General features: G+C 43.3%; 1 protein-coding gene across 1 annotated transcript in view; it reads left to right on the plus strand.

The window, feature by feature from the left end:
- The window catches only part of LOC136053152 (collagen alpha-1(VII) chain-like), an 87,386-nt gene that overhangs the window by 25,374 nt on the left and 49,657 nt on the right, over positions 1-12,355 (plus strand). The window contains exons 27-43 of the mRNA XM_065743817.1: positions 18-44; positions 168-212; positions 745-813; positions 927-1,022; positions 1,906-1,932; positions 2,098-2,151; positions 3,215-3,295; positions 3,771-3,824; positions 4,024-4,059; positions 5,293-5,328; positions 6,326-6,358; positions 7,649-7,720; positions 8,322-8,381; positions 9,256-9,283; positions 9,801-9,871; positions 11,405-11,449; positions 11,570-11,641. Of these exons, the coding sequence (XP_065599889.1) occupies positions 18-44; positions 168-212; positions 745-813; positions 927-1,022; positions 1,906-1,932; positions 2,098-2,151; positions 3,215-3,295; positions 3,771-3,824; positions 4,024-4,059; positions 5,293-5,328; positions 6,326-6,358; positions 7,649-7,720; positions 8,322-8,381; positions 9,256-9,283; positions 9,801-9,871; positions 11,405-11,449; positions 11,570-11,641 (906 nt within the window). The remainder of the gene's footprint in view (positions 1-17; positions 45-167; positions 213-744; positions 814-926; positions 1,023-1,905; positions 1,933-2,097; positions 2,152-3,214; positions 3,296-3,770; positions 3,825-4,023; positions 4,060-5,292; positions 5,329-6,325; positions 6,359-7,648; positions 7,721-8,321; positions 8,382-9,255; positions 9,284-9,800; positions 9,872-11,404; positions 11,450-11,569; positions 11,642-12,355) is intronic.

Raw genomic sequence — 12,355 nt, forward strand, 5'->3', positions numbered from 1 at the left:
TCACTCCTGTTTTGCAGGGTCTCCCTGGCATTCAAGGTGATATTGTAAGTATTTTGAATGCAGTGAATGGCATCAATGGAGTGGGATTCTAAAGCTTGAACAGCCTGCAGTGATGATTTTGTGGATGCTTTGTGTTTTAATACTGCATGATTTATTTCCAATTCCAGGGATCTCCAGGCAATCCAGGACCAGTGGGGCCAAAAGGAGACAGGGTGAGTTTCATTCCTGGGTTAATTTGCTAAAAAAAAAAAAGCTCTCACACTGCTGCGATCTCTTGTTTCTGAGCTGTTGCACAGAGACCTTTGGTGTGTATGAACTTTTGGGTTATATGTAACAGTCATCATCTAATCATCATCTACAGGAGTTGTTCATTAGCTTGGATAGGAGATATTTAATGTCTTCATGGAGAAAAGGGCTCATTTCTTATCACAGGTCTTTGACATGTTTCAGTTGTTTTTTTTTTGCAGAAGCAGGTAAATTTTGGTTGAGTCATTCTGAATTTTTGAGAGTTTTCATTATGGGTAAGCCTGTTTGCACACATTTAGCACACAGAAAGGTAAGGTTTCAAGACCAGTTGTAGGTATTTCCTAGAAGCAGCTGTCCTGTCCTTCCCTTATCCCCAAATACATCTTTCTACTCCCTTCCTTGCACCCACTGGAGGTATCTGTATGACTACAGCATCCCCTGTTTTTGCCTGGATCTCCCAAAACAGCTGAATATGCATCTCTCTTTCCTTGCACACAGGGAGAACCTGGCTATGTCCTGGGAGGAGTGGAGGTGATTCCTGGCCGAAATGGACATCCCGGTCCCGCTGTGAGTATTGTACCCAAGTGTGGTGAATCCTCCAGTCTGTAGCACTGATAGAGCAGAAAAGGGACCTGAGAGAGAGAACACGTCTCTATTTCCCCTGGTTTTCATTGTTGCAGGGACAGAAAGGACAACCAGGGGTGCCTGGGGTAGCAGGACCACAGGGTTTACCGGGCTTACCAGGGCCACAGGGGCCACCAGGCATCTCCATCAAGGTGAGCAAGGCTATCTGCAACATGGTTCCATGATGGTTATCCCAGAAGGGGGGGGAATTTGCCATAATCCAAGACCTCTAGATGGTCTGCTTATTCAAGGGCCCTAAGAACACACTTATTTCTCCTCTCGATCATGAGATTATCTCATAGAGGTACAGAAAGAATTCTGGATGGCTTTCCTTGCCACCAGAACCCTGTTGTTCAACACAGTGGAAATCAACAATGAAGCTTGCAAGGTCATAGTCAGCTTTGTCTGAAGTGGAACCAGATTCAATGGCCACTAAGACATAGAATCATAGAATCATTAAGGTTGGAAAAGACCTCTAAGGTCATTTAGTTCAGCCATCCACCTACTACCAATATTGCCCGGTAAACTATGTCCCTCAGGGCCACATCTCCACATTTCTTGAATATCTCCAGGGTCAGTGACTCCACCACAACCCTGAGCAGCCTGTTCCAGAGCCTGACCACTCTTTCAGAGAGGACATTTTTCTCAATATCCAACATTTAGAACTCCAGGTCCCCGTGAAGGTTGTTCAGTAGCTGGAGTGAAATACCTGGGATTACCAGTGGTGTGCACAGCCAAAACAACACAGATAAAATATGTCAAAAAGTCTCAGCAGAGCTCAAGAGACCTAAATTCCCCTCCTATTTATCCTAAGCATAGGGGTTGATATCAGATTTTTCAAGTTGAGTCTGGCCCACGCAAGATAGCAGATACCTCTACTGAAGCTCTGCTTTCCTTGGGGAGTGGGAAGTTTTGGTCTCTGGGGCTGTCGGCTGTCATCATGCAGGAGCTTTTTGTTCACGATCTAAGTGCAGAGAAGAACCCCCTCTCTAAATCACCATCCTGTAGTAATACTCCTTGTCTTTTGTGTTTCAGGGTGAACCAGGGGATTCAGGTCTCAGAGTAAGTCCCCGAGGTTGGCTTTCACATTACCATACGATGTTAAGTTTCTTCTTTTATTATTTCTAAGTCACTCAATAGGTTCTGATTTCAGTACTTACCAGATGTCCATCCAGACCTGAAAGGGTCACTGGGACAAAATGTATGATTGTCCTGTGCTTCATGCAGGGCCCTCGTGGAAGGAATGGCATCAAAGGGGACAGAGGAGATGTGGGAGAACCGGTGAGTGGTCAATCACTGTGGAAGAGCCATTGGCTGTAGTGGGAGGGAGCAGTGGCCTGGGAACACCCACTGTCACATAGAGTGGGTGGGGAGGGACAACATCTACTGCCAGCTCACGTCAACCACCACTGTGAGATGCTTTGCTTTGCTGATGAGGGCCGCCACATGAAGCAGGGCCTGTTAAGCATTTCTTACCTTGTAGTCTTCATCCCAGTGATCTACCATATATGAATAGCCAAAAGGAAAATGTTAAGAGCACAACACAGCCACTTGTTACACTAAAAGCAAGGACATGTTCTCATGGCTCAGAGGAAACCTGTGAAAACTACATCCATTACCACGCTCACAGTGAGCACAAACGTTTTGGCATGGTCAATCACACTGGCAGATGATAGCAAATGTTGCATGATGAATGTTGCTCCAAAGTGGCAGTGAAACCACCTTCAGCCACTGTATCACTCATGGAGCAGCTTAGTGCAGCCCTGCTCCTTCCCACATCCCACCCCTGTCCCCCTCTCAGGAGGACAGAAAAGAGCTGGGGCAGGTCCAGAGGGAGCAATAAGGTAGATCTAAAGTGTAGAATGGTAAATAGACTGAATGGGTGGCAGATTTGGGGCAAAAGAAAAGAGGTGGTTCTTCACACAAGAAGTCCCACATTAATATTTTTCAGTGTCAGAAGGGAGACACAAGAAAGGAAATAGCTCATGGAGGGCTACTAAGGATAAAGAAATGATGTCTGGTTTGGAAAGTCCATGGATTACAGATAATTCAAATCTGAGAGATGAATACCCAGACTCTCTCCTCCCATATAGCAAGCAAACACTTATATTTTTCTCTTCCTGAGTGACCAATCGTCAACAGCCTATTCTTAGGAAGGCAGAGATGGGGGACATCTTGGGTATACATGATCATCTCTGTAAATCCTCAATTGCAGAGCAACAGTTAAAACAGGCACATCAGGAAATATGTTTCTCTGCTTGTGTTCCTGCAGACTTCTCCTTAGTATGATTAGTAACAAATAGATTGGAAGAAAAAAGATTTTATTACATATTTTCCTTTTCAGGGGAAACCTGGCTTGCCAGGCCCTGCAGGGTTGGATGGTGTTCCTGGACTGCCTGGACCAAAGGGAGAAAAGGGAGAAAAGGTCATTACTCTTATCAGATGCTTGTGAGATCCATCATTGTAAGAGGGAGCTAAGAATAGCTGAGATAAAGTGCTATCAGTGTGAAGTGAGTGAAAATAAAGAGGAGATACATAGGGATTTTCCCCCATTCCCCTCTACTCCCTGTCCATATGTGCTCAAATTTGCTCATGGTGGAGTAGATGTTCCATCTCCATCCAAGCTCTTGTTTTCCTTTCAGTCCAGGAAGATCCCTGCGGTTCCTGCTGCCTCCCATGCCCTGAATGCTTCCTATCCCCCGGATGGGACCGCTTTAGGTAGTCCCAGAAAACACTCTTTTTTTATATCTTAGCTAAATGGCTACAGAGACAATTTCTCAACTCTTCCTCAGCAGGATGTTTAAGAACAGAGCTCTGAAACAGATTGCAGGGTAGGATGTATCATGCTTTGCAATTTAGCGTTTGGTACTCGTGTGCACAATGCTGTGCTTACCTTTCAGGGGATGGCAGGAATTCCTGGCACAGCTGGCCCAAAGGGGGAAGAAGGACAGCAGGTGGGTTTGCCATTTGTCAATGAGATTTCTGCTAAAATTCCCTTGGAATATTCAGTGTCTCCAGAGTGCTCTCCAGTGCTTCTTCTGTAGGTTTTCCTTGGTGGGTACATCCTGTGGTTGCAAATAGAAATGGACTAAGAAGGAAAGATAGTGAGCTTGAAAGTCTGGGATTTCATTTTTTCATCTTTTTTTTTTTAAGGGGGTGATGGGCCCTCCAGGAGTACCAGGACCAAAGGTAGGTACCAAAACACTGAACCTTAGTCATTATGCCTGACACTGTATGCACCAAGGAAAGAAACCAGATCTAATGATCGTCATAGGCTGTAGGAATGTGGACCTCTTACTCAAAAGCAATGGAAATAATTCTGTGCATCAGCAATCATTGACCCATGGAAGACACTGACCCATAGAAGTCTTTGCTGTGGGATTTTGCAGACATTGGAATGGCAGTGAGATGCACTATCTTAATGAGAAGTGCTCATCTTTTCCAGCTGTTCAGGAAAAAGGGAACATTAGCTTGGCCAGTTCTCTCAGTTTTTTTAAAAAGCTTGAGGACTGTGGGGAGGAAGGATTTTGGGTTCCTGATGCTGTCAGAGGCAAAATTCTGAACTACTGTAGCTCCAGCCCACATCTGGCAATGCTGCTATGAACCATAAATAGGTAAAGCATAACAAGAACTGGTCAGAAAGGGACTCAGAAGGGCAGGAAGACGTTCTTGGATTGGTGTTAGACACCAGAACAAGACTGGAACTCAGCACACCAAATTTTCGTGGGAGATCTGAATTTCCCTCGCACAGAGATCATCAGGCTTGGGTTTAGGTGGTACGTAGACTACCTCAGTACTCTTCCAGGTTCTTACAGCTCTTGGAGGTGCAAACTCTTTCAGTTAGGTATATGGCTTTATGCAAGTCCCCTTCTACAAGTAGCTAAGGTTATGCTTTGAGACAATGACCAAAAATATCTGATCCAATTACTTATTTCAGGTCAGGTGCGGTCAAGAATATCCACCTTGACTCCAAAATAAATTATTGCCATACTTCCAGGACAAGTGAAAAGAGAAGGAAAAAATAATGTCCAAGGAAATATTTCATTCAGCAAAATGTTTTTGTTCTTTTTGCATTGATTTGGTTGTTGTTATTTGTTTGTTTGTTTGTTTTAATCATAAAATGGAGGAGGATCGTTACATAAAATGTAAGGTCATTGCAAATGATAACAGCCAGCTTGCTGTTCATGTATTGCTCTTCATGAGAGCAAAGATCTCTTTGAATTGCACAGTCCTGGTCCACTCAAACATGAGTCCATGGCCAGATGCTTCATGGACTCCACTTGAGGAAAAGCAAACTTTATTAGGGTGATCACTGATGATGTCGCCCATACCTAAGGACTTGTAATTTATGCTATATTCCACATATTGAAAGTACTGAATCTGCTTTCAGTCTGGTGCAAATTTTCTTTTGATGTCTTATAGGGACTTCCAGGACCTCCAGGGCAGAAGGGAGTCCAAGTAAGTCAAACAGTAAGAGAATGGGTTTTGACTAGCTCAGCTGAAGGTGTATTGAATTTCTGCAGCTTGTAGGCACAGTCAGGTGTCTTTATAGTGGGGCTACATAGAGAAGAAGCCAACAGGGAGTCAAGTGAGCAGTCCTGAAAACTCAGAATGTCCTCTCTGTTTCACTCTTCTGCTTCTGAACTGAGTTTTGAGCTGATTTCAGGAGGAGATGGAGGAGAACAATGAGCATTGCCCCAGACTGTTTAGTTTATGTCATCTTGCTTTGCAAGGGAACCCAGGATTTCCAGGTGCTCCAGCTCTGGGATAACTATGAGTGGATTACAGCAGTCTTTGTGCTATAGCCATTCAGTACCACTAACAGTGGTGCCAGTAGAACAAGGACTGAGAGAGACGTGTCCCACTGAACTGCAGAGAAAATTAAGGGACCTTACCCCTGACCCTCCAACCATGTCTTCTGCTGAGACCTATCACCAGGATAGGCTGACACATCCTAGATGATATCTTAATGATCAAGGGCGTGTACCACTTGTTTCTTTCAGAGTAGCATTGGCAGAATTGATTTAGAGACAGAAGGTAGAAAGGCAGCTTTATAGTCCTTAAATCCAGCTCGGAGCTGCCCTACAGGGTCATAGCACAGTCATGAGGATTCATTGCTGTCCAAAGGTCAGTCCTTGGTGTGTATTAGCACAGGATAAAGCAGCTATTTGCCAACTGCCCTTTTCATAAGAATGATCTTTCAGTCTCATCCCTGGGCTTAAAACCTACTGAAGATGGTAGGATTCTGTCAAAACCTTCACTGAGTTTGGGATTTAGCTTGTTTGGGATTTATCTGTTGGGCATTTTATGATCTGCTGTAGGTGATGCATTTATTATCCCATAGTAAGGCTGACATTCTCTAGTTTTGGAAGGGGTCATATGAATAGCCCCTACTTTGAAAGGGAGACTCTTTCCTAAATAAGAGAGTACCTCCATTATTTCTTTTTATCCTCAGGTTTTGGGACCACCAGGCAAGAAAGGTGTCAGGGTAAGTCCATTAATTAGCACTGCTTGAAACTTAGATAAAACTGTTCCTGAAAAAGTGAGGGCTGGACTATGTTTCACTGCCTGAATCATATATCCCTTGTGATGGATTGAAGTTGGAAAAATAGCATTAATCTTGCCCTGACGATAAATCATTTGCTTTTATTAACATTTTGTGCCTGTCATTCTCTTTCTGGCTCTAGTCCATGGGGAAATTTGGTATTTCCATGTGCTAGTTTTAGGAGGTATAGTTCACGGAAGCACAGATCCAGCCCACTCACAGAAGTTAATTTCCAGCCAAAGGAGGTACTGACATTAAACCAAAGAGTAGATGAGGTGGGAGGGAACTCTTAGGGGTTTCTAGTCTACTGCTCAAAACATGGCCAACTTCAAAACTGGACCAGGTTCTTTTGGTCCTTCTAGTGAGCACTTCCAATGATGGAGAGTTCCCCACATCTCTGGGGCCCTGACCCGATGATTGGCCTTCCTATGACTGGAGGAATCTGAATTTCTCAAATGAAAGTGATTCCTGAGACAGAGCTGTTCCCTGACTGTTGTCCATATTGTACATCTGCTTTATAGAGCAGCACATATAGTTCACTTTTGCAAAGTCTTTGTACAGGGCCTGGAATATTTAAATATATATGTTTTTTATTCTTTATAATTTATTGTCAATCTGCAGAGAAATAAAAGATCTGTCTAATCTTTGCAAGGAGTATTTATTACAGGAGAAACTCCTCTTGGCTTTTTGACTCCTGGCATTCATGAAATTTTCTTCCTACTTCCATTGCCCTTTAGAGATAATGAGTTCTGCCCTTCTCTCTGAACTTGAATGTTGGAGTCACCTCCATTCATTGGTTTTATTCTCTAGACTGTTTAAAAGTGGTTATCAAAATGTTTCTCATCTTTTAGGCTCAATGATGTTAGGCAATGACCTTGGGCATGAATTTTATCATGCTTGATACCACTCCAAATCCACAAAGCACTTCATAGTTGTGTAAAGTTACATACATCACAGCTGTGTGGCTGGAGAGTGTCTAACTGTTGTGATGGGCTTTTGTATAACAGAAGCCCAAGTACTAAAGGGAAAGCTTCAATATAAACCCAAAGATGAATGGGTGAATGGGTTGGGTAGAAGAGTGAATGGTATGGATGGATGAATTGGATGGATTTCCCAAGGAAATGGATTTTCAGAGTGGATTGAAATTGCAGAATGCAGCTTTAGCAAGACACTTGGAAAGGGATTGGTTTTCCTGTATGATATTACTAGCTTTTGGGATGTCTTTATATGTAGGGAGATATTGGACCAACAGGGGGCCCAGGACCACAAGGAGACAAAGGAATACCAGGAGACAAAGGAGAGAAGGTAATGTACATGCTCTTACTCTCTGGACATTTTCAAGGAAAGGGCAGATGTAGCATTTAGGAGCATGGTTTAGTGAGCATTGTGGTGGTGGATTGATGCTTGGACTAGATAATGTTAGTGGTCATTTCCAACCTTAATGATTCTACAGTTTCTGTCTTGAGCTTGGAAGCTACTCCTGCAAGACACTGCATCTCCCTTTGCATCTTGCTTAGAACCAAGCACAACATTAGCAACTCTCAACAGTTATAGCAGGGAGAAGGAACAGGTTGGCCCTTAAGGGTCTGCAAAGTGATAATGGGTTGGAGATAGATAACAATAAGGTGCAGCAAGCAATAAGCATGCTACCAAGAATGAAGAGTGTAGTGGACTCATGTCTCCACAGCTAATGAAAGGCAGTGGAAGAATGCCAAGATGTGCAAAATCCAGATGGGAAAATTGAGACACTGGGTTCTGTGAGCCATGCTTTAGTGAAAGTTGGCTCTATGCAATAGCATTTCCCAGAGGTGGCAAGGAGTGTGTTTAGGAGGGGAGGATGTGGTAGCTATGCAAATAACTGAGAGGTGAGGGTTTAGCACTATGTCATTGTCATTGATTTTTGCAGGGAAGTCCAGGTTTTGGCATTCCTGGTCAACCAGGGCTGAAGGGAGACACAGGAGATAGGGTAAGTGGGACAACACACTAGGTGTAGGTAGGGGATGGCTAAGGAGACAAATCAGAAACAATTCCTCCATGCATATAAACTCACTGGCTGTCACTCACAAGGCTAGCCATCATAAAATTAATACAATGCCGATAATGAGAAGCTGAGCTGTCACTCTGTTTTTGGTGCTCCCATGGTGATCGTGTGTTACAGAGCAGTCTGCACCCAACTGTGGAAGGCAATTTAGAACACTCCTGATTCTGGAGGAAAGCATGCAAAGCCAAAGCTCATCTGGGAACTCTGTGGGGAACAAAGCTAAGGAAGCCCAATTTCCAATGGCTTTATGTCCTGACAGGGTTTAGTGAGCATGGTGGTGATGGGCTGATGGTTGGACTAGAGGCTCCTAGTGGTCTTTTCCAACCATAATCATTTTATGATTCTGTGAAAGGAAACTTGATTTTCATCTTCCTTACTTACGTGTTGAAGGTGCAAGCTTCTGGTGGTTCCCACTTGTGTTCACCAATGTCTAGTAAGGATTGAGTTTGTGTTTCAGCCTATGAGAATATTAATTGTCCATTTTTAATCCAGCAATGATATGCAAAATCCTGAATCTTTGAGATCCTCACCTCTCTATTAAAGCCAATGGTTTTAAAAGAAGAACAGATGCATTTAGACAATGTGTGCTTTCAGCAGCCCTTCTTCTCTTGGGATGCCATATGGTTTCTCCTTCTCTGCCTCATACTAAGCAGTTTCATCTGCTAGTACCAGCAATCAAGGAGCTTCTTTGCAGCATTAAGTCTGATGCTGACCCTTTAGATATGACAAAGGAACCTTATCTGAAATTTTTCTACCTCTGTCATTCTCACCATATGACTAATAGTGTCTATTTCTGCAGGGAAACGTAGGTTTGTCTGGCAAACCAGGTTACAAGGTGAGTATATGATGCAGTGATTGCAGCACCATTTCATGACTGATGCCTGTGTCACACAACATAACTTGAGTCAGTGAGGTTTTATCTTTGCTGTGGAGATAGAGTCAAAATGTGAGGAGTATTCAAAAGCTGGAAAGTTTGAACAGGTCCTGCTTTGCCAGACTCTCCGTGTGATGCGCAGAGCCTTGCACAGGAAAAACAATGAGAAGGTGACATGGAAAGGGACAGAAATTCTACACTATCTAGTAGGATTTGTCAGTTGCAGATGCTTTTGCATTCTGAATGGACCACTTTTAATATGTTTTCCAGCTGAGCCTGCTAAGCAAATAAGCTAAACACAGCCTTTCCCAGAGCAGGGTTAGACACTGAGCCCAAACTGCAGCCAGTGGTGTGGAAACAGATGCATGGCCATGGTTCCATGAGCCCCTCCCATGATGTCTAAAATGACAGCGCTATGAAATACACAAGAAGAAAATAACAACTGCCTTGCTTTCTTTAGGGGGAAATAGGTCCAAAGGGAGAGAAAGGTGAACCAGGATTACCTGGGAAACCAGGAGAGACCGGCCTAAGAGGTAAAGATGTAAGTAGAAGATACCAGACCAGGTGGGTGGTTGTGCTGATACACTCTGTGCCAAGCCAACAACCCTAGGCTATACAATTGCAGAAGCAGGAACAAGAGACAATATGGGACCAGTCAGAAACACACATGTTATAGAACTCTGGTTGGGAAGAGACAAGTCTCAGTCCAGTGGTGGCCAACAACATGAGTCTAAGCAGACGACCTCAAATTAAGCACAATGGATTGTTCATCAAGAGATTCACATTCTTATTTACTCTGTCTTTTCACAGCAAATGAGAAGATGGATCCCTTATAGGGAGTTTTTCAGGCTCTGTTTTGGGGTGAAGTCTCTTCACCCTTGGTCGAGGTGGAGTGAACACATGGCACCATAGTGGACTTGTTATTCAGCACTGTGCACTCTTGTAATTGAATCAGTGTGACATACAAGTAACGATGATGGTGTGCAGTCACACCAGCCCTGAAGGACATACTTGTGTTTTTATGGTACAGTAGATACCTCTTTCAATCAATTTAGGTGGCACTTCCCAAGAGCTTCATGGTTGAGTTCAGGTAAACTGCTCCAATCAGTAGTCAGTGAAGACTTTTCTTTAGTCCAAAGGGCTGAGTTGATGCCTCAGTGTCAAGTGGAATAGGACCACCAAGAGAAGACTTGGGAAAAAAAAGAAAAAATTGTAGGAAATTACATATAAAAAAGCCCGGTTACAAAACTAAATGTAACCTAGCAATTTTGCATTGTGTTTCAGGGAGAACCAGGGAAGAAAGGCGCCTCTGGAATGAAGGTAATCAGTGCGAAGTCCAACTCTTCTGGGGTTATGTAGGTGACAAACACAACAGCCTCTCTCATGACTACAGTAGGTACAGCACTGTAGTAGAATGGTAGTACTTACAGTCCATAATCTCTTCTCCAGTTAGTTAAGCATTAGTTAGTCGAGGAGCATCTGCAAAACCAGCCCCTTTGATTCATTTTGAAACTAACTCCTACTTATTTTATTTTCTGTTGCCTTGCCCTTGAATTACATGAGACTATGAAGAATCCTCATTATATTTCCTATGACTTCATTTTGTTTCAGCTTTGGTTCTTCGTCTTCTGAAGTAACAGTGTAAAAAAGAAAGGCCAAAAAGAATCAAATTGTGTTTTCTTGGGGAGATAGTTCTTTATGCTCTGCAGCAGAAAACAGATTGCAACAACTTGTAGTAGGGTCTGGTGGAAATTGCCCAATTTCCTCCATAGATATGAGTAATCTGATGTTACCATATAGCTTCAATTCCATTTACTCCAACTCTAGAGCAAGTCTAAAACATCAATCCTAGTTAAAAATAATTCAGATCACCATAGAGCTGTCTTTGTACCAACTTTATAAGCATTAAAGAGGAGACCTTAGCTGCTTTTGAACCACTGGAATAACAGTAGAACTTGTTTCTCTCGCTCTAAGATGTTTTCTCCATGTGGAAGTGCAGTAAAATTAGTACCACCAGTGAAGGTTCAGGCTTGAATGAAGAAGGCCTGTTAAAGCTTCTACTCCTCTCTTTTAGGGAGAAGCTGGTGCCCCTGGAGAACCAGGAAAGAGAGGAATGAGGGTAATAATTGTTATTATCATAATTTTCTACCTAGGTGAGCATTTTTCTTGTTTGCTTCATTTTTTTGAACTGCTGGTTGTGTTCTATTTCTGGTTGTTTCTCTGAATCCTTTCTCATTAGGGTCCAGTTGGACTCCCAGGACGACCTGGAGAGCAGGGGATAAAAGGCGATCCAGGAGAACCTGGAAAGGATGTAAGGCAAATCTGAAAAGGGCAGTTGGACTCGTTCTGTCTGATCTCCCTCTAACAACTTAGGAAAACACTGGCTAACATCAGCTAAGTTTGTCAAAGGGACAGAGTGCTTAAAGACGTGATGTTTCTACAAACTGTGAAAATGAACAGCTGAATGGGAGAGAGAAAGCCCCTAATAAGCCAACCTGCTGAGGAAGAGGCTATAATCACACCCCTTATTAAATATCAGAGAGTTCCTCTCCAGGAGCGAGAGTGAATTCCAGATTTTCTAAGCTCAACTGCTCAAGAAAGGGTTTGTTAGTCTATTGAATGATGTCCCAGCTAGAAGACGCTGAGAACACCCTCCCCTACCACAGGCTGTTCTCACCCTGCCTCTCTCTCCCCTTCCTAGGGAATTACTGGAGAGAAGGGAGACAAGGGCGAATCTGTAGGTTTGCACATTCTCATTTATAACTTTGCATGATAGACTGTCTGTTTGGTGGCTAAAATTCTCACTATGTTTATGGGGGTGTTACATCTTTATAGGGAATGCCTGGGCTGCCTGGTACTCCTGGAGGCATCGTGAGTATTGCCTTCTTCTGCTGACTTTTGCATTTGATCAGGAGAGGGATATGTTGAAGGTTGGACTAGATGATCTTATTGGTCTTTCCAGCTTCAATGATTCTATAATCCTATGTTGAGATTTACCATGAATCCTGGATTCCATGGGGAACAC

The sequence above is a fragment of the Cyrtonyx montezumae genome, unplaced genomic scaffold (genome assembly GCF_038088225.1).
Source record: "Cyrtonyx montezumae isolate F1298 unplaced genomic scaffold, pur_monq_1.0 scaffold_3, whole genome shotgun sequence".
NCBI lineage: Eukaryota > Metazoa > Chordata > Aves > Galliformes > Odontophoridae > Cyrtonyx > Cyrtonyx montezumae.